Source organism: Notechis scutatus, chromosome 3 (genome assembly GCF_049901735.1).
Source record: "Notechis scutatus isolate UNSWTSFEM ecotype Mainland chromosome 3, rNotScu1.2, whole genome shotgun sequence".
Classification (NCBI taxonomy): Eukaryota; Metazoa; Chordata; class Lepidosauria; order Squamata; family Elapidae; genus Notechis; species Notechis scutatus.
In genome coordinates this window covers 137,493,091-137,515,857 of record NC_142011.1, presented here as the reverse complement: position 1 = coordinate 137,515,857, position 22,767 = coordinate 137,493,091, and the positions used below count along the sequence as shown (strand labels likewise).

The 22,767-nt window shown below is 37.4% G+C and overlaps 1 protein-coding gene across 1 annotated transcript in view; it reads left to right on the top strand.

Moving 5' to 3' along the window:
- The window catches only part of KDSR (3-ketodihydrosphingosine reductase), a 28,513-nt gene extending 6,074 nt beyond the window's left edge, over positions 1-22,439 (top strand). Inside the window, exons 2-10 of the mRNA XM_026675369.2 lie at positions 1,049-1,138; positions 3,930-3,986; positions 7,294-7,359; positions 7,462-7,557; positions 9,585-9,776; positions 10,612-10,695; positions 18,513-18,596; positions 19,178-19,279; positions 21,821-22,439. Of these exons, the coding sequence (XP_026531154.1) occupies positions 1,049-1,138; positions 3,930-3,986; positions 7,294-7,359; positions 7,462-7,557; positions 9,585-9,776; positions 10,612-10,695; positions 18,513-18,596; positions 19,178-19,279; positions 21,821-21,931 (882 nt within the window). The 3' untranslated portion in view covers positions 21,932-22,439. The remainder of the gene's footprint in view (positions 1-1,048; positions 1,139-3,929; positions 3,987-7,293; positions 7,360-7,461; positions 7,558-9,584; positions 9,777-10,611; positions 10,696-18,512; positions 18,597-19,177; positions 19,280-21,820) is intronic.
- The last annotated feature ends 328 nt before the right edge of the window (positions 22,440-22,767 follow it).

The window sequence follows — 22,767 nt, the reverse complement described above, 5'->3', positions numbered from 1 at the left end:
ATAGTTAGTAAGCTATTATATTGACTTGAATCTACCTTGAACCAAACATAGTATAGATTTACAAGCATTTGTCTAGTGACCAAAGTTACAAGGGCACTGGAAAAGTGACTGAGGGCTGTTTTCATGCTTACGACTGTTGCAGCATCTTCATGGTTATGCGATCAAAATTTATATGCTTAGAAACTGGTTCACATTCTTGATGGTTGTAGTGTCCTGGATTATGTGGTCATCTTTGCTACCTTTTGACAAGCAAAGTCAATTCACTTAATAACTGTGTTACTAACTTAATAACTGCAGTTATTCACTTAACTGTGGCAAGAAAGGGTATAAAATGGGCAAAACTCACTTAATTGTCTCCCTTAGCTACAGACATTTTGGGTTCAATTGTGGTTGTAAATCAGCATCTACCTGTAAGGGATTGACAGGCTTTCTGGTAGAGTTAAGCGGGAGAGTAGTTCATAGGTTTGTTAATATGTGTTGTAGAAAAGGTTGAAAGTCATACTTTATAGCTTTCCCTTTTTATTTTCTTGCACTTTTTTATTTTCTGAAGTTTTATTTAGATTTCTTTTTTTACTTTATATAAAATCCTCAATAAATACAAATTTTAAAGAAGAAGAACTTTAGATTCCTAATTTGAGGTTACATAACTTTATGTCAATCTGCTATCTGTAATTTGTTGTGAGTATAGTTACAGAGAAATACCTTAATGCAATGATGTGCAAATATACCCCGACTATATCATATTATGACTTATAAACAGAATAGTAGATTAGGATGCAGATAGATTAATAGTGGATTAAGATGCACAATTCTATTAAATAAGTTGAAATAAACTTGATTATCCATGGAGACAACCTGCAAGCATTTCTATTATTGTTTACCATCTTCATAGTATTAGTCATGGACCAGAAATGTCCCATTGTATATGAAAGGAAAATGCTGGTGGATGCAAGTGTGAGGCTTCCTACTTGGAATTCTTATCTCTAAGAGCTATACAATGACAGATTACTAACTTCATGACTTTAATCCATATCTTCTTTACTTAAAGGTAACTGGTGGTTCCAGTGGCATTGGGAAAAGCATTGCTATTGAATGCTTCAAGCAGGGTGCTTTCGTAACAGTAATTGCAAGAAACGAGGTAAATTTTTAAGCTTGTTTATTTAGTAATTGTCATGTTTTAAGCTAATTACAGGCTATTAAACAACAGTGATTGTAAGGCATTCATTAAATGCATTCTGGGATTCAAGCACTGATGGCTGAAAAAAAATAGAAATTAAATTAGTAATAGCAAACCATAGCTGAATTTGTGGCATTTCTAGTGGTTTTTTTTTAAATAAAGACATTACTCTTGTAAATTTTGGTCAGATGTAGGAAAATCAGGATAGTATCACATCGGTGTCAGCCATTCAAATAACAGGGGGCAACACTATAAACTGCTTAGAGAGGGCTGTAAAGCACTATGAAGCAGTATATAAGTAAGTGCTATTGCTAATTATAGAATGGTTTCTCAGTGCACAAAGAGCAATATCTTATACTTCTTTGTACATGGAATTTAGCAATTCAGAGGACAAGGCACAGAGCTACTGTTTTTTGTACTGCTGGTATACTTTTTCATGTGTGCCTGGTCCCAATCCACTGTCTACTGTCAAACTTCTATTTTGCATATGGAGATCAGCAGGTTTCTACTGCAGTTTTTCACTGTAGCCCCACAAGACTTAGGGGTGAAATGGTTCAAAATCAGCCACTTTACTTCTGTAATTCTACTGTATATTAAGAAGACTTTCTCATTCAGGGTGCTGCAAAGCACAAAGTGTCATTAGCCATAGACTCAAAGAAATTGTATCCATTCCTATTGGAAAGTACCCACAGTTCTACAAGGTTGAACAACAGCATGAGCAAACAACCTCTATGGAAATATATCAATAGAGTCGGCAGAATAAGTGCATCTAGTCTCTGTATAGTAAGTCATCAAAGAACATTGTGACCAGTTCCAAAGCCAAGGCCATCTCCCCTTGCAGAATGAAACCTCCTGGCAGAGGTTGATTGATTATTAGATTTTTATCCTGCCTTCGTAGCAGTGAACATATATAATACTCCTTTCTCCTATTTTCGCCACAACAACCCCATGAGGTAGATTGGACTAAGAGAGTGACCAGTGACTGGCTCAAAGCTGACTTTCATGCCTAGGATGGGACTATCAGTTGCACTCACAGTCTTCTGATTTCTAGGCTAGAATTACACAACTCCAAAACATAGTTTTTTGTACTGTAGTTGCCATATCCCTCATCTCAGTCAACACCAAGGCAGCTAATATGTTCACAGAAATAGGCCTCAGAAACAAGCTCAGGTGAAGTTGTCAAGGCAATGTTCCCTTTTGGCCAGTTCTTCAACAAAGGCTGCCTAGGACTCATAACAGTTGATCTTGCTGCAATTGTCACTATAGAGGCATTGTTTCTTTTCATTAACAGCTAGAAAAAAACAGTGTAGGAAGAAGCTGCTGAATGAAAACATTATGTAGACTCTGTTTGGTATGGAGATACTTACTGTACATTATATATTAAAACCCTTTTTAATTTTCTATTTTGAAATTTGCAATCTCCAGCATTTTATGATTGAATCAAGAAGCACACATGTATTTTAATTAAAAACATACCTCTAATAATAGAACAAGCAACAATACAAAAGCATAAATAAATGTAACCATTTAAGAGCTGAAAATGAAATATTAATTTTTAAGTTAAAAACGTTAAAATGAAATACAAAAATAATTTTGTCTGCACTGGTGTGTATTTGATGTTACAATACTTTTTTTTTAGAATTTTGAACAGTATTGGCTAGAATTCCAGCTCTTAATAGATTTCATATAGTCCTGTGTTGGTGACATTGTGCCATTTACAGACTAATAAAGTAGGAATGCTCAGTACATCTGACCTATTTGGCATTGTTTAGAGCTGCATCTCTTCCTGGGCTAAGAAGGTAGCCACATGACCCCAGGAAAACATTTGAGTTAAGGAAGTGCTGAGAGCATACCACGCCTTGTGCAAAGTCCATTGTCCTACCCTGAAGGTGCCTTCTCAAATGTGAACATGTGGATAAGTTATAATAATGACTTAATGATGATAAGTAAAGGGCCAATTACCACTTCCTGTATTTTTGCTACCTTTCTGTTGTCATTGGAATGATGTGTCATGTGGATGCCTTATGATAATGATTGTTTGTTTCTTGGGAAGTAGAGATCTTAAGAATAAAGGTTATTCTACTGCAAAACCTGTACATCTTAATATGTCTCATGGAACACAATGAAACTTCTGAATACACATTGATGGGCATGTATTGCACATGAATGGAGACATAACTCAAGTCAAACTTCTGAAAATGGAGTTAAATGGTTAATTTAGTTCTAATTGGCTGAAGAAGTTCACTTACATAGTTATAGAACCACATAGTTATAGAGCAATACATTATGTATATATAGCAATAGTGCTTAAACTCATATACCACTTGACAGTGCTTTACAGCCCTCTCTAAGCAGTTCACAAAGTTAGCATATTGCCCTCAACAATCTGGTTCCTCATTTTACCCATCTCGGAAGGATGGAAGGATGATTCAACCTTGAGCTTCGTGAGATTTGAACTGCCAAATTGCAGGCAGCCAGCAGTCAGCAGAAGTGGCCTGCAGTCCTGCACTCTAACCACTGCACCACTGTGGCTCTGTCGTATAGATTTGTTAAATGCTAGATGGTACTTTTAAAAATAATTTAAAATATAAAAATTTAAATAATGCCATACTTTAGCACAGGGGTCTTCAAACTTGGCAACTTAAGACTTTCGAACTTCAACTCCCAGAATTCCCCAGCCAGCATGTTTGGAGATCCATGCTTTAGCATAATATTTTAATCGCAAGTCCAAGATGTGCTTATTTAATTCCAGAAACGTCTCTTGGAGGCCAAGAAAGAAATTGAGACATTTTCAGTTAATGATAAGCAGGTAAGTTTCCACTTTCACTTTTAACAATATTCCCTTCTCTCCACCCCTCTTCCTCCTCCTCCACACACTTAGAGTAAGTGTTGCTATCTTAACTATCAGATGTTATAGATAAAATGTGATGTAATAGTTTCCTCATGAGTTGTAAAACTAAAGTACTTTGCAAATAATTTCATAGATAATCTGAAGCTTGTTTGTTAAGGAAAAGGAAGTTCTAAATTATATAGCAGCCAGAAGGTAGAAGTACACGTTTATTTTGAGACAGACATCTCAAAGTTCCCAGCAGTATATTTTCTGAAACTAATAGGATTTGCATCCTTCAGTCAATGTCTTTAAGGCATAGGGAGTTCCCATAATAATTCTATTATTCATGGCAGAAGAAACAGGCTAACCTATGTTATATTTTTGTAGTGAATAACCCATAATAAGTACCACAAGTCAACCGTGTAGGTGACAGAAAACCTTTGCATTGTCCTCCTGTTGTAATAAGCTTAATTTGTGTTTGGCCAAATTCAATTGTTCTTTAATTTGATTGCTTCCCGGATTTTTTTGCATTTGTTTTTCTAGATCTCCAATTTCTACTTGTAATGTATTATGTTGCCCCCATTTCTCCTTATTCCTTTTTGCGATGTTTTTTATTTTATTTATTTATTTTTGTCAATTGCTTACAAGATAATAGGTATAAGTAAAAACATAGTTATAAATACATGGATACATATAGGAAAAATAAAAAAAATAAAAGAAACAGTAGGACAGGGATGGTAGACAAGGGATGCGCTTATGCACGCCCCCTACAGACCTCTTAGGAAAGGGGTGAGGTCAACAGTAGACAGTCTAAGGTTAAAGTTTTTGGGGTTTGAGGAAGAAACCACAGAGTCAGGTAGAGTATTCCAGACATTGACCACTCTGTTGCTGAAATGTTTTGTATGCTCTAGTTATTAGTGTAATATTACCAGAGAAAAAGCTATGTAAGATTAGGTTAACAACTCAGCGCCTTTTTGGCTATGTAGTTACAGTGGGCTCTAGCGCTTAGGTCATTAGAGGGTATTATATATTCTTATTTATTCAGGGCTTATTAGATGCAGAATTAAATACTGATTATTCCTTTTTCTAATTAATGAGCTCTTGTCTGTATAATACCCTTTGAATTAAAAGCAGAGATGTATTTGTGTCTATAAGGACTGATACATCCAAAATTGTCCCTTAATGCAAAACATACTAATGACCAAGATGGCAGAATATATCACAAGCTAGTGAAAAGTCTAATCTCTACTTAGCTTCTATTTTAATAAAGAAACACTTTCTTTAAAGAGAACAGGTTTCCCCATTAAAGTAATATGGAGAGGACAGAAAAAGAAAAGAAAAAGATGGACATTGAACCCTCGGATACTATTAGAGGAACAATATATTCAAAAACTCTCTAATGAATTGACACTATTTTTCGATAAAAACAAAAAATAACATACATCATTGCAAACCCTGTGGGACACGATGAAGGCATACACCAGGGGGGACGACAATAGCCTACAAAAAGACCTTGACTATGTATCAGTACTTGCTACCAGACTTACACATTTTTCAAACGAGGAGGGGATGATGCCAACTTAGTTTTAGTAGTGCTCAAGGCATGAATGTTAATGTTTATGACTCATCAGTGACACATTTATTTGCTATCTACAAATAGGCAGGGGAGTCTTTGTCATACTGGTAGTAGGGTGTCATTTTTAAAAGAATTGGCTTTGCCTTCGAAGGCGAAGGGAAGGCAGCAACAGGAGTGCCTGAAGCCGAGTGTCTCCGTCGGGCTCCAGTTTCAGGGAGGAGCCCTGGCTGGCCGCGCGTGGCTGTGCCAAACGCCGCGGCGTTGCTTTAAACGCCGCGGCAGCATGGGGAGAAGGGAAACCAACAGTGGCGGAAGGTCTCCCGATATGAAGTGCCCCACCAACGCCGAGGTCAACGCAGGCAGCACCATATCCGGGTATGCAACAAAAGTACTTCCTAATGGCCAGCCCCCCACCATTCCCCCCCATTTCGCATGTTTAATACAGGCCTTAATTTGGGGGGAGGGGCTTAATTTGATTTTATGCCTATAAAGCATGCTGGGACTTCCTATTGGGGGAGGCCATATTGTTGGAGGAACACGGTAGTTTTCCTGAAAGTCTGTTTGTTTGAAAGCCAGTTTGGTGTGTACTGTATAGTAATGGTTAAGGTGCTTGCCTAGAAGCAGAAGACCAGTTCTCCTGCCATCTGAGGGATGCAAGTTAGCTGGGTGACTTTCACTCTCTCTCAGCCCAAACAACCTCACAACGTAATTGCTATGGGGGAAGTAGGAGGAGAAGGAATATTGTGTATGAAAACTTCCAGTGTTGAAGCACCCACAACTTCGGGAAGAAAGTTATTCCACTGATAAATTGTTCTAACTATCAGGAATTTTCTCCTCAGTTCTAGATTGCTTTTCTCCTTGATTAGTTTCCACCCACTGCTTCTTGTCCTACCCTCAGGTGCTTTGGAGAATAGCTTGATTCCCTCTTCTTTGTGGCAGCCCCTGAGATATTGGAGCACTGCTATCATGTCACCCCTGGTCCTTCTTTTCATCAGAGTAGACATGCCCAATTCCTGCAACCGTTCTTCATGTTTTAGTCTCCAGTCCCCTAATTGTCTTTGTCGCTCTTCTCTGCACTCTTTCTAGAGCCTCGACATCTTTTTTTACATCATGGCGACCAAAAGTGGATGCAATATTCCAAGTGTGGTCTTACCAAGGCATTATAAAGTGGTATTAGCAAGTCACATGATCTTGATTCTATCCCTCTATTAATGCAGCCTAGGGCTGTGTGGTTTTTGCAGCACTCTGCTGGCTCATGTTTAAATGATTGTCCACTAGGACTCCCAAGATTCCTCTCATAGTTGAGCCAAGTACCACCTATATTATACCTGTGCATTTGTCCACAATGGTACAGGTTTCCTGACTGAGCAGGGAGTCGAACTAAAAGACCTACAAGGTCCCTTCCAGCTCTGTTACTCTGCTAAGTAATAAGGACAGGATAAAAATCAAATATAATAAACAAACATACTGTTTAAAGTCATATTTTATATATGGTAACATAGGGTAAATATATATTTTATAAGTTTTTTTTATGCAAGTAATAATTCTATAACTTCTTACATAATACGGCATTTGGGAAGGTAGAAATAATTCAAAACAAATAAAATAGTAATTTAAAATGGTTGTAAATTATGAAATCAACCATTACATTCAACATTACATTCAGTTGAATGAGGTCATATAATTCTTCATATTTTTTTTCTCATATAGGTTGTATGCTCTATTTCTCTTGATGTTTCTAAAGGTTATGCAAACGTGGAGAAGTCGCTTAAACAAGTAAGGGAACTGCTGGCTTTTATAAAGCTCATATTTTCATGTTATGATAGAGATACTGTATTCTAATAGTAGCATATAATTTGTGACACCAATATCTCTTAGGCTCAAGAAAGGTTGGGTCCTGTTGACATGCTTGTTAATTGTGCTGGAACATCAATAACTGGAAGGTTTGAAGAAATCGATATCTGTAGGTTTGAGGTAGGTAGTCCTAGCTTAAGTCTTAAATAAATCCTTTTCTGTTGCATTAGATTGATCATTTATATCTTATGTGGAAGTGAAGTTACTAAAAATTAAAACTTTTAAAGGACAACTTATATAAATGCATCTGTACCAAAATTATACAAAATAAAATATTGAATGTTAATCTATATAAAGCAGGCATGTCCAACTGTGGCCTGTGGAGGATAGCATGTGGCCCTGGATTATTAGCTAGTAATGAGCCCTATAGAATTGTAAACTTTTAACATGATGTTGTGCATTTATATATGTTAACTATATCAGAGTTCTCCAACCTTTTTGGCTTTGCAGTCTGACGGGGGAGGGAGAGAGAGGATGGTCCCATGCGCATGCAGCTCCATTTGTGTGAGCAGCAGGCACGCACATGGTTGCTCATGCGAGTGGGGATGTGCACACGGTCAGCCACTGTGATAACCCAAGGCATGGCACAAAGGCAACACAGTCACATAAATAAGAAGAGTCCCTTTAGTACCTCCAACTTTGCTCCTAATGTCCAGGTTACCTTCAGCTAGAGAAAAAACTCTCCCAAGAACAGTCTTGAAGTGGAGGAAATTCAGTCCAAAAACAAAGTACATACAAACTGTAAATAAAAATCCACACAAACCACGCTACAGTAATTAACTTGACAGGGCAGGAGAAGGAATTGCAGACTTGAAAGGCTAGCAAAACACACAGAGTTGGGAAAACGCCAGGAACCCAGATAAGTCTCGATACCAGATAATTCACAATTTGCTCCCAACAACTTTGCTGTGCGCAACTTCCCTTTTTAAACACGGCATTCTCAGCTGCAGCTATAGAAGGGAATCAGGGCCCTTTCCTCCCCCATAAGCCATGCAACTCACATTGCTCCCTTCTCCGTTCCTCCCTGCATGCCCTAGGATGAAGAGGGGGTGGGCCTGGGTCTTCCTCCGAATTCTCTCTCCCTTGCTCTACCTCTCCCCTGCTTTGCCCAGCCGGCCTTTGCCCTTCCCCAGTGTCTTTCACAGCTAACGGAGTGACACTCTCACTCCCTGTCAGCTGCTCGGTCTCCCCCTCCAAATCAGATTCTGATTTGGGCATGATACACTACTTACGCAGGTGGTGATGCACATGCGGTTGCCCACTGCTTGTGCAGGTGGGGATGTGCATGCACGCGTGGTCGCCCATCATTTCTGCAGCGTGGTTCCATAAGACTCAAGGCCAGGTAGTGGGCCACGGCCTGGGATTGGGGAACCCTGAACTATATGGTATATTTTCTATCTGGCCCAAGACAATTCCTCTTTACTCTGTACAGCCTAGGCAAATCAAAAGGTTGGACACGCCTGATATAAAGTATACCTGAGATTTGTTCTATTGTTACTACTTATATTGAATCTTTCCTACTTACATTATAACCTAATAAATATTCTTGAATATTTTTATGTGTAAAGTGTTTCAACATGGAACCAATTGTTGAAAAATTTTTGTGGATGTGTGGGGTATTAATTAAGAGAATATATAACTGTCATTTTTAGAAGAGGGGACCAGGTAGATACTGAATAGTTTTATAGTAGTTTCTCATTGCTTCAATTGGTAATGCAATACCTATTGTTGGGAATGAAGTTAGGTTGCTTATAACTGTAGTAATAAACATGGGAAACTGACTAATAGTGGCTTTCCAGAGCTACACTTTCAAGTGCTTTCTTGAAAGCTTCTTCCTCTTGGCAGAAAACCCAAGAACATATATCCCATTTGATATCAAAGTGGCTATAGAACTGAGGGCAACACACACCATGGAGTATTTTATAAGTTTATAAACTCAGCACATTGCATGGAGCAATATTTTGTAAGTTTTTTATTATAGGTTTTGCATTGGATTATGCTACTATGTAATTTGGATTAAGTTTGCTAAAACCTAAATGTGAAGTTACAGGCTACCAGCATACCTGTTTTAATCTACCTATGCATTAATGCAACCTGTGCTTATTTTGTTATGAAAGCAGCTGACACTAATGTATGTTTATCTACAGCAATTAATGGCTATCAACTATCTGGGTAGTGTTTACCCAACTCGTGTAGTGGTTGGTAAAATGAAGGAGAGAAGAATGGGGAGGATTGTGTTTGTCTCATCTCAGGCTGGACAAGTTGGTGTTTATGGATATTCAGCTTATTCTGCAACAAAATATGCTCTTAGAGGATTAGCTGAATCTTTACTTATGGAGGTATGATTATCTTTCACCACCAATATCTATGGTACTTAAAGATAATAGTCCTAAATTGTTATAGCAGTAGCACTTAGACTTGTATACTGCTTTTTAGTGCTCTGTGGTTCTCTCTAAGCCCCTCTCTGATCTTTACAAAGTCAGCAACTCTCCTATTTATTAAATATTTCTCAAATACCATGTAATTCATTCAACACAATATTGATAAATTACATCTCTTGCATTCTATGCATTCCATGGCAATGCTAGTTGTCTCAGTCTGGCAACAGAATAATGATACTTTTCCAAAGTAGTTGTTGTTAATGGCATGAAAATAAACTTTCCCTGTTGTGTAGATGTATTCAAATAGATATGTCCAGGTTCAAAAGTAAGTTTTTTTTCCTTTTTGCAGCATATAAATGAATAACTATATCCTCATAACTCAGCATCACTTCTTATGATAAAATAATACAATTTGACATCTTTAAAAAACACAAGCAGAACATTGGAAGGTTGAAATTATGGTTCATGTTCAACTCTTAAGTTCATAGTTTTACTGTTTTATTTTATAACTTGCAGTAAATATCCCAGATTTTACTGGGATTTATATGTTATATAGCCCCAGTAATATATCTTACTTGAATCATTGATTTAATTGGTAGCAACAAATATCTATTAGAATAAATTATGAAATAATTGTACAGAGTGCAGGCTGAGCAGTACTTATGGAGTATAACTTGGCAACTATAGGGCAAGTTATGCCTTTTCTTCCATCTCATCATCTATTTTTAGGTAAGATTAATTAGCATGGAACTCTCAGACAACTATAACATAAACAGAGTGTTTTTCTCAACAGCTAAAGCCATATAATATATATGTGACCATTGCCTATCCTCCAGATACAGACACACCTGGCTTTGCAGAAGAATGTCAGAACAAGGTAACTTCTTAGTTTCTTTCAATCAAATTCCAGATATACACATCAACATGTTTCGTCCAAACTCATTTTATGTTTCATAACAACTCTTATTATGTACACAACGTTGACCACAGCTCTGATAACTTGTATTTATTTTATTCTGATCTACAACAAAAGTAAAATCCTGTATCCACAGGTATTTGGTTTACTTGCAAGTAAAAACATTTGCAAAATGATTATATTAAATATTGGGTTTATCTCTAATTAGACAGTGAACATTCCAATTTTTCCCATTATTAGCACCACAACGGTATAATAACTGCAAGTATCTGTCCTACCATGAATTTGAATGTGTATCTCTGTTCCAAAATCTAACCCAAAATATTTTTCATCAGAAAAAAATGAGTTTCTTGCAACAACAAAAAAAATCCTACCTTTTAGAAGTTTTTAAAAAAAATATTTCTTCTATATCTAATTCTTGACCCTTTAACATTCTTGATTTACAAAAGCCTATGTATTTTAAAAAAGAAAATATATGATTGTATTTAGTTATAAACAATATTCTAATTGAAGCTTCATATTATTTAACAAAATAAATTTAGATAAGAAAAACTTAAACTGAAGATAATATATAATAATCACAAAATCGGAGGCCACTATAGCCATATTTAAGAGCAACAAAAACTTACAGAAAAGTGAAGCAAATTAAAAAATGAATAAAACTTACATTTTTTTAAAAAGGGAAACTATTAATTTTTATTTGATTTATTTGATTTGTCAATCGCTTACAAGATGATAATCATAAGGATAAACATAGTTATGAATATATGAAATGAATACATATAAGAAAAATAAAAGAAACAATAGGACAGGGATGGTAGGCACGTTGATGCGCTTATGCACGCCCCCTACAGACATCTTAGGAAAGGAGTGAGGTCAATAGTAGACAGTCTAAGGTTAAAGTTTTTGGGGTTTGGGGAAGAAACCACAGAGTCAGGTAAAGTATTCCAGACATTGACCACTCTGTTGCTAAAGTTGTATTTCCTGCAATCAAGTTTGGTGCGGTTAACCTTGAGTTTGTATCTATTGTGTGCTCTTGTTATGGTTGAAGCTGAAATATTCATTGACAGGTAGGACATTGCAATGTATGATTTTATAGACTATACTAAGATAGGACCGAAGACGGCGTAGTTCTAGGTTTTCTAGGTCTAGAGTTTCAAGTCTGGTGGCATAAGGTATTCTGCAACGAGTAGAGGAGTGGAGAACTCTTCTTGTGAAATATTTCTGGACTTTCTCAACTGTTAATATCAGATACGTGATGTGGGTTCCAGACTGATGAGCTGTATTCGAGTATTGGTCTAGCAAATATTTTGTATGCCCTAGTTAGTAGTGTGATATTACCAGAGAAAAAGCTACGTAGGATTAGGTTAACAACTCTTAATGCCTTTTTGGCTATGTAGTTACAGTGGGCTCTAGCACTTAGATTATTAGAGATGAGTATTCCAAGGTCCTTGATGGAGTTTGGATCATCAACAAGGTCTTGACTATTCAGCTTGTATTTTATTTTCTGATTTTTTTGCCAATATGTAAGACAGAGCATTTATTCGTTGAGATTTGAAGTTGCCATTTGTTTGACCATTCTGATACATAGTCAAGGTCTTTTTGAAGGGTAGCAGTATTGTCTGTGGTGTTGAATAGCTTTACATCATCAGCGAAGAGAACGCAGTTGCTCTTAATATGATCACAGAGGTCATTTATGTAGAGTATGAAGAGAGTTGGTCCTAGAACACTGCCTTGGGGTACACCACTGTTGACAGGTACAGAATTTGATAAGACACTCCCAATTTTGACCATTTGTTGTCTGTTTGACAGGAATGCAGTTGTCCAGAGATACCATAAGATTTTTGTTTTAATAGTAGTTTGTCGTGTACCACTGAATCGAAGGCTTTACAGAAGTCTATGTATCTATTGCTTTGCCCTGATTGAGTTGAGTAGTCCATATGTTTTTACAGTGTAAGAGTTGCAGATTACAGGATAGTTTTTTTCTGAAACCAAATTGTTTATTGGAGAGTAGGTTGTTTGTCTCTAAGTGGAGGATAATGGATTGGTTAATAATTGATTCCATGACTTTACAGGTGACGCAGCATGAGGGAATTGGTCTGTAATTTTCAACTAGGCTGGGGTCTCCCTTTTTGAAGATGGTGATGACCGTGGCTTGTGACCATAGGTTAGGCAAGGAGCTGGTCCTGAAAGATTTTTCAGAGATTATGCTTAAAGTTTGGCTATGGCAGTGCATAGCTTTTTTAAGAAGTAGGCACATATTCCGTCCGGTCCAATAGATAGAGATGGTTTTAGATTGCGTAGTGCTTTTTCAACATTGTCTTCTGTAAAATCGATATGTATTAGATCATTGTAGTTGTCTGTGGTTCTACTAGGAAATACTGGGCATGATGCATTGCTGTTTACAAATATTGAGCCAAAGAATGTGTTAAAGAGGTTGGCTTTGATGGTGTCATTATTGTAGTCTTTACCATTAGGTCCTTTCAGGGGTGGGATGGATCTTGAGTCTTTTAGTTTGTTGTTTATAAAATTGTAGAAAGCACAGGTGGAATTGGTGTGTAGAAGGTTTTTCTCTTGTTTAATGTGATAATTGGTGTATTCAGTCTTTATCTGGTGGCATAAATTTTTGTATTAGCTTTTGAAGTTGGCAAAGTGACCAGATTTGTTTTTCCGCCAAAGTGATCTTTTTTTTTTTTTGATTGAAGCTTCCTTATTGTTATGGGTAATCTGTTTTTTCTGGTTTTGGGAGTTGTTATTGGTACATATAGTTTGATGACTCTTTTGACTTCAAGTAAAAATATGTTGTAATGGTCTTCAACAGTATTGCATCCAGTGAATAGAGATTGCTAATCAAGTGATGATGACCTACAAAGATTTCTAGCAGAGACTTCTAGCGCAGGTATATCATTCTCTCTTCTCCCAGAGCTACACAAATGAGAGAAAGGAAAAACAATAACAAAATGGAACGGAAGGACAAGAAGCACTTTCTGCATCCAAGCTCTGCAGCAAAGGGAGGTACTAAGGCAGTAAATGTCTCCTCAGTATCCCCAGTGGAAACGTGACCACAGTCAGGCCAGCTTTCTGAGGTTAAGTGGACTGCCTCACAATATTGTAGCCTGAACACTTTGTTCTGCTCTTTATTGATTTTATATGACACATGTACACAGGTAGATTATTTTTTAACATATTGAGCCTAGCCAAACCTATCATGCTTGCAATGTCTAATCATGCTGCAGTAACAGTATAGTTGGTGTAGGGTAAGAAAGTTCAGACTAGTAGGATATAGTATTTTGCTTCTATATGCAGGTTGTCCTTGACTTAACAAGCAAAATTAAGCCCAAAATTTTTGTTCCTAATGAAAAATTTGTTAAGTGGATTTTTCCCCATGTTGGGACTTTTCTTGTCACATTTGTGAACTGAATCCTTGCAGTTGTTAAACTAATAACATGGTTGTTAAGTCAGTCTGGTTTCCCATTGACTTTATTTGCAGGAAGACTGCAGAGGTTGATCCATGACATCAGGACACTGCAACCATCATAAAGGTGAGTCAGTTTCCAAGCATTTGAATGTAAATCACGTGACCATGGGGATGCTGCAGTGGTCCTAAGTGTGAGAAATGGTCATAAGACACTTTCTTCAGAGCCATTGTAACTTTGAATGGTCACTGAATGAACTGTTGTAAGTCGAGGACTACCTGTGCTTCAATGCAAGTAGTCCTTGACTTAAACGGTTCATTTGGTGACTATTCAAATCTACAACGGCATTGAGAAAAAGTGAGTTAGGACCATTTTTCACATTTACAACCATTATAGCATCCCTGTGGTCGCCTGACCACAATTCAGACATTTGACAACTGACTCATGACGGTTGCATTGTCCCGGGGTCATGTCTTCACCTTTTGTAACAAGAAAGATTGTAAAATGGGGCAAAACTCACTTAACAAATGTCTCACTTAGCAGCAACAATTTTAGACTCAACTGTGGTCATACGTTGACGACTGCCTGTATCCAGGAGGCATGTTCTGCCTGCTAAAGATGGAATGCAGGGGGATTGGAATAAGGCCCCCAGAAAGAGAAGGCCTGAGAATCCAGCTTCCTCCATCATTCTGAAGGGCTAATCAACCAACATTTTTATCAGCACCTTAGCTCTTACTAGCTTTCATGCTTGCAGCCTATCCTATTGCTTCTCACAGTAGCTGCTTCCTAGCATGCAGGCACTTTGTTCACTTGGATGGGGATTGGTGCGTCCAACTGCAAACTGGCAAAATGCCTTTTGAGAATGAAACACTTAAAGAAACAGTCTAACGTGCCTGCTTAGCTACAGTATATGTCTTGAACTCCTCTCACTCTTCCACTTTTCTTTCTTTCAGGTCTGCTGAAAAGTAAGATAGGTTTTAAGAATTTGAAGGGGAGATGCAGTTTTTGAAGTTCCATACATTTTCTTATTTAGATTTATTTGCTAGCACTATTTATATACTGCCATATTCCATTAGTCTCCAAGCCGTTATACTGGAAATAAAGGGGGAAGGGGTGGGCGGAATCGATTTTTTTCCTTCACAATCCAGCTGCCCACGATTGCTATTTCTGTTCCCTCCCTCCATCTTACACTTCTACATTCTGGAAGTTGTGCACAGATCTGTGTGCATGTGAATGCATGTACATGCATGTTCAAGTATCCAGTTATATAATAGATTGTGCTTTTCAAGATGGCGTCTCTGTCTCTGTCTCTACCTCATCTCTGAGTTATTCAGATTTCTGTTTGGCAGCCGAGATCCTAACTTACATAACTTTTGAAATAGGATCTGTAAGAAGAAAACTGAAGTGGGTGTTATTACAGCACGCCAAATTCTGTTTACATTGCAAAGAAAACCACAGTCAACTTTAATTAAATGAGAGGGAGTTTTCTATGGGCATAAGGAAAGTTAATGCAAACTGCTTTTCATGAAAAGGGAGAGGACAACTTGAATTCTGCTGAGTTTTGAAAGTTCACTGCATGGGACTTTCAGGAAAGAAATGGAGAACAGGAGAGTCAATGATTATAGTGGAATGAAGAGCTGGCAAGTAGACTGGCTTTTTATATAAGTAGTCCTCGAGTTATTACTGCTCACTTAGTGAATATTAAATGTTACAGTAGATCTCCCCCTCCCCATTTCCACAGTCCCATTACTGCATTTGGGCATTTGGCAACCAGCCCACACTTACAGCCATTTGCAGATGTTTTTGCCAAAAAGTGCTATTTGCTTCCAGTTTCAGTAAAAATGCCCCATAGCTGTGCTGCCCTCACTCACCCACAGAGTCAGATTTGGTGTGCAGAGCTTTATTCTGTCCGTTCCCCCAACTTCAGGTTTTCAGTTAACCTCCAGCTGCAAGCTTAGCACAGTAATTGGCTCTCAACCAAGTAGATAACCAAGAGCAAAACAAACTTACATCCAAACCTAAAACAATCTTGGAAATAAAGGTTTTGCCTGGGTAGGTTCCAAAAAAAAAAAAATAGCCCAAAACTCCTCCAAGGTCCGGGGCCTCCATGAGGTTTGTCAACAAGTCTGGTGGTCCAGTTTCAGGGCTTGCAAGGAGAAATCATGGGAATTGTCCAAGCCAGGAGTTCATGAGGCCGTTTTCAACGAAAGCCAGTCATGAACAAGCTCCACACTAACCTTTCAGGCAATGGCCAGTTAGTCCACCCAACAGATAACCATCTGTTTGAAATAGAAACATTCTCCACAACTGAATTACATCCATGAGCTGCAGAGTTCCAGAAACACAACCAATCAACTCGCCACGCCCCATGCATGTTGCTTCCAGCAATGCCTCCCTCTGCCTGCTGTGCTAAATAGCCCGTCCCAGTGTAGCCCATTAAGAGGAGCAGGGCCTTTCCCCCATCAATCTGGCAGATCTCCGCCTCTCTGTCCTATATACTCCAGCATCTACCAAGGCCGGTAGCTCCTCCTCTTCCTCATTGGCTTGCGAGCTCTCCCCAGCCGAGGCATGTTCTGTCGGCAGTTCAGGGTCAGCAGTACCGGATGTGCCAGGAATGCTGTCTTACTCCCTCAAGGCCTCTGAGGAAGACGTGAAGGAACCATCATCTACAGGAGACAATAGCAAACAATGGGCTTGCTTAACAACCATGGTATTTTGCTTAATGACTCCTGCACAAAAAGATTGTGAAATCAGTCCATCACATGGGTAACTCATTTTACAATTTTCATGACTAATGACCGTAAAGGCCAGACTCTATTATAGTCATACTGTAAATCAAGGACTACCTGTAATTCCTCTGGTCAAGAACTTGCAATCGGCCACAAATGTTCCATACAGTTGTTTCTTGTTTCTTCAATTGTCTTGCAATCTCCATAGCAATGGCCCCCAACCTTTTGGGCACCAGGGACCAGTTCCATGGAGAGGGGCTTTTCCACGGACCGGAGGGGGTCGTGGTTTTACATGATGCCTGCATCCAGCGGATAGGGCTTCGCTTGTTTGCCCGGCCCAGTTTCTGGCATGCTGCAGACTGATGCCAGTCCACAGACCAGGGGTTGGGAACATCTGCTCAAGAGGATTTAGAGCTATTGGAGATGACCCATCTTTTTCCTCAAACCATGTTTGGTGCCTTGGAAAGGAACACTGGGTTCACACACTTCCACATACTAATCACTTTCAGAAATTGCTTGTTAACTGCTTTTCAGCTATTGGGATTGAGGTTTTAAAGCACCGGGTACATTTCCATGAATCCTTAGCAAAAAAAATTAAATACAAGCTTAAGGAGTGAGAAAAAAAATTCGGAATAAATAACAAAGGGGTGATTTGAATTTGGAAAGTTACAAACAGACTAGGGATCCAAATGGATTTGAAATAAGGTTTTGAAAAGCATTCTTCCTGTGGATTGTATATAAACAAATGAAGATTTTGTAGTTAGGTATAAGAAATCTTCCCCATGGGAAAATGCTGTTGATTAAAAAAGAAAAGATTTTGAAGGTTGGAGTCTAAAGGGAATTTAAAAAACCAACTAAAATTAATAATTAAAAGAAGAAGAAATCCAGAAACAGATTGAAGCAAAATACTTTTAACTTTGGAAGAATTCAAGGATATTTGGGAACAGTGCGCTCAGAACTTTTAAGATTGTCTTCTACCATAAAAACGGAATTTAAAAATGTTACAGAAGAGGAACAGGTTTTATTGTGCAAGATTGAGATTCAAATGTGTTTTTTAAAATATCAGACCACAAGAGTGATATGCAAAAAAATGTTACACTGGATTTACAAATGAAACCAGATGATGTCTTAACAATAAATCAGAATATACAAGTAATAAACCAAAGAGTGACATAGATTAACTTTTCTACATTGCATTTACAAAAGAGAGTTACATACATACACATATACACAAACTGTTTTTTTCTTTTTCTGTAATTTCTTTTTTGTGTGTTTTATTTTTTTAAGTTATATTAGTTTATGTTTTAATTGTAATATTTAATAAAATATCATCAAACATAAAAGTTCTTTTAAAAAAAGAAATAAAAAGCTTGCTGAGTCATAAAAAAGGAATTATCCCTGCGTGCAGATTATAGAAATGGTCAGTGGGCATTATAAAACACTTCATTATTTTCAGTTTTACTCTCAGGATCGACAAAAAACAAATAATATATTTTAGGGTTTAAGATTGTTGTATCATTCTTGATGCATCTGTTTTATTTAGCAGAAAGATTTCAGATGGGTATTTTTTATGGCTAGATTTGTCAATACATTTATCTTTTATATACATATGATCTTTGTATTTTTATTTAAGGTGTTAGAAACCAAGCTTATTTCAGAAGCGTCATCAATCTGCCAACCTGACTATGTTGCCAAAATTATTGTTAAGGATGCTGTTGTAAGTAAAATACTGCATTTTTCCTGGTTGACAAGCAAACATGGGTGGATTATTAGTTGGAGAAAAACAAAACAATTATACTTTTCAGAAAATTGATTCCATACATAGTAACTTTTCTCTCTTAGTATCAAAATTAAATATTTTAATACTATAATATTGAGTAGCATCAGAGATGTAGCACTTTACATTGTTAATTAAAAAACTATGTTCCAAAGGGTATCAAAATGGATATATACAAATTTAAAAAGAAGAATCAAGTTGGGACGGCATTATTTGTTGTATATATTTTATTTGTTCTTTCACCCAAAGTTCGTTCTTCCATGTTTTACAGTACAGTTTACAGTTAACAGGCTTTCCATTTTTACTTCATTCTTAATTGCTTATTCTGATAAATCTACTTTCCTTGGTTATGTATACACAATACCATTTTACTTTATAGAAATGCCCCCATAAAGGTAATACGTAGTTGTTCACATGAAATTAACACTATATTGTTTGAAGTCTTCCTAAAAATAAATCATTTTGATGGAATTGTTTTGATAATCTATTGGTGTTTTGTTTTGTTTTATGATTTCCCACAGCAAGGAAAATTTACTAGTTCTGCTGGTGCTATTGGTCACATGCTGACAATATTGACTAGTGGAATGGCCCCAGTTTCTTCCTTTGTTGAACTCCTAGAGTCGGTAAGAAACAAAAATCAAGATAGAAACATCGTTTTTGGAATTATTGTGATGCTTTGTAATGGTCGAAGTCAATGATGGGGGTAAATCCAATATTTATAGGGTTAGGGTTGATCTTTTTCATAAAGTTCCATGAAACTTCCTTTTGCTTTTCTCTAATTTGAATCTTTCTTCCCTTTCAAGTAGTAATTCATAGCTTACAGTGAAAGATAAGGCATGCCATTTATTCCTGATTGAATTAAATTCATATTTATAAAATACGTACTCATCTGTAGTTGAGGTTTTTTTTTTTTTTTTTTTTTTTTAAAACAAGTTTTATTAAAAGTTTCAACAACAAACAAATCATTACATATTGAATCTTTCCCTGTTTTTCTACAATAATTTCCCCAATATTCTCATAAAACACAAACAAACACAAACAAACATAAAAAAATCTTTTAGTAAAGTACCTTGGCCCCAGTTACCTCTCTTTGCATGGGCTAAAATAATAACACATATCACTCTTCACATTTCTATCTTATCTAATCCATCTTAATTAAATCATTAAATTGTATCTTTTGCCCATTCATTTATCCCTCTATCTCTTCTTATAATAAAAGAAAAAATTTCTCCTGAAATCACTAATCAGAGTATGATGCCTTTCTATCCTCCCCTAAGTTAGTAAAATTAACATTCAACATAACAAATACCCAATTTGGTTCTGCTTGGTACATTCTATCCACCAAAAATGTTTAAATACATTGTATCCTCCTTTCCTTCGATATTTTATTACATTTTAAAAATCAATCATTAATAAAAACTTCAACATTTTAATTTCTTATTAAATCTTAAAGCATTCTAATTTACTATTTCAAATATAAATGTTACAATACCATCTTCTGTACCTTAGCAGAATCTTTCTTACAGAAAATTATATTTCATCCTTTATCTCTAAAAAAATCCCTCTTCTCCCATCCAATTTTAAAGCTTTGAGGCTTTTCTCCGCCTTTCCCCTTTCTTTCTTCCCCACCAAATCTTCCTACCCCCTTCTTCTTCTAACCTCTGCCTTGCTGGGATCCCTTCTCTGTTGCATTCCCTTTTTCTCTTGCTTGTTATCATTATATTTACTTTGCATCATATTTTTCTCTTTCTCAAATGTTTTTTTAGATCTTAAGTCCTTCATTTTCCTTGCTCTCTTCCTTCCTTCTTCCTTAGATAAGTTTTGGAATTCAATGAAGATGGCGTCTTCGTCTCTTCCTTGTTGTTCTTCTTCCATTTCCATCTGTTCCATTGTCTGTTGGTAATTGACCAGCGCCATTTCTAGAAATAGAAAAGCTTTTTCCATGCCATCTTTGCAGATTGCTTTTGTTTGCTCATATTCATCCTCAGGTCTTCAAAAAGGAAAGCCATTATAAATAAGTCTTTTCTTTTCTTTATTCCTCTTTCTTCTTAGACCAACCAAATATTCCGAGAGAAAGGCAAAACAATCCCAAAATCCACAATCCTCAATAAATCCAAGCAAGCCAAAATTCCCCCTTCCTCTTCCAGGGGTGGTATCAAACAAATAAAAAAAAAGAATCCAAGTCTATATTTTAAAGCCTTATTAAGATTGTATTTCTGTCCTCAAGTCTTCAAGGCATCTCCTCCAACAAGATCCAAATTTATATATTTTCTTTATCCTCTCCCTTCCGGCTTAATTCCGTCGGGAGGAGAGTAAACTTTCCTTCAGCACCTCAAAACAGCCGCTTTTTTTCTCTTGTGGAAGAAATCATCAGAAAACCATCTTTTCCAGGAATTAAATTAAATAAATCTCAAAGCCCTGGGTCGACCAAGAAGAACTTTTACTTTCAATAACTTTCTCTTCTTCCTCCTGCGCATACTTGCCCGGCTGTCAACTTCTTTGTGGCGGCCATTACGGACCGCCGCTGCACCGTCCTGGTAACAGGGGTTCTGCCGGCCAGGGAGGGGTCTGCAACACCCCAAACCCTTCCTCCGGATCCCCTTACCTTCAGCTACCCCTGCAGGGCAGCCTTGCTCCGCACCCGTCCGGGTCGAAGCCCCAAAACGGCTAGCGGCAGGATCGCGCAGCTTCGCGAATCCCTACCGCCGCGGCCGACAAACCGGAAAAACCAGGTTTTTTTTTTTTAAATAGCAACACCATCACTCAATTCAAGAAAGTAGAATATTTGGTCTGGTAGGCTAAGGTTTCTCCTCTCCACTTAAGAATTGTGCCATCCATCCCAGTGTCCTGCTGCATAAACAAACAAGTACAGGACAGAACCAAGTAAGTTAGCCAAGCATTTTTATCCGAACAAGAGAACAAAGGTAATAAGTGAAAGAGTCATGCAGGGACATATAGGGTTTGTGTGGTATAATCTTTTGGGGATTTAAATTAAGCTCTTGGACTTTCATTTCTCTACACCTGATTTAATCTGTAAGAATTGTGAAATGCATATTAGGCAAAAGATGTCTAATTGCATATTTCCTTTGCATATAATAAAGTAGGTGATTTTTGCATTTAAAAAAAATAAAACATTGAATTAAATGTGATTCTTTCTCTCACAGGTTATGCTCATAGGCATTTTTCGCTTGGCCAGTCTGTTTTTTACAGCAGGTTTTGACAGCATTGTTCGTCGTTGCATGATAGAAAAAGAGAAATCTGAAAAGACAGACTGAAGTAGAATCATGCTTTGAACTGAATCCTGATGAAAAAGGCGGACAATTTGTAGTTAAATAGGACCACAGTTGTATGGTCTGACTATGCCTCACAGAGATATATGCTGAAGTGATGGTAATCTTCAGTGGTGAAAGAAGGAGATAAATGAATCATTCCAGGAAAAGTGCTAATGAAGAAGACTGCTGTTTTTATTTTCTGTTATTTGAAATAATAGATGTTGCCTCAGAAATGAATTTATGAAAGAGTAAAACTTCGGTGTGCTCTTTTTTGCTGGTAATTCTGCACAAATACATCGTTTTAGCATTGAACAAATCCTTTAGCAAGGTTTTGTTCGATGGTAAATTTAATCCAGAACTAGTAAACAACTAGGTTTCTTTCAGTTATCAAGGACTACAATTCTCACAGATGATTGCCATTATCGGCCGTTGCCCCTCCCTTCCCCATCCCCTCAAAGCCTTGGAGAATGTAAGATTGCCTGACCAAATCAAAGATACAGTTAACATGTTTCTGTGATGTAGAACAGTGATCCCCAACCTTTTTTACGCCGCGGCCCGGTATCCCCAACCTTTTTTATGGCGCGGCCCGGTACCGGCATTAGCTGGGCGCCGCCATCTTTTTTGATGAAAAAGTGCTTCCGGTGACCTCACTGGAAGCACTTTTTCATCAAAAGATGGTGGCGCCAGCGCTCGTGAGCTTTCCGGGTAGAAATGGCTTTCTACCCGGAAAAGCTCACGGAGCGTTGCGCCGCTTATCTTTTTGATGAAAAAGTGCTTCCGGTGAGCTTTCTACCGGAAAAGCTCACCGGAAGCACTTTTCATCAAAAAGATGGCGGCGC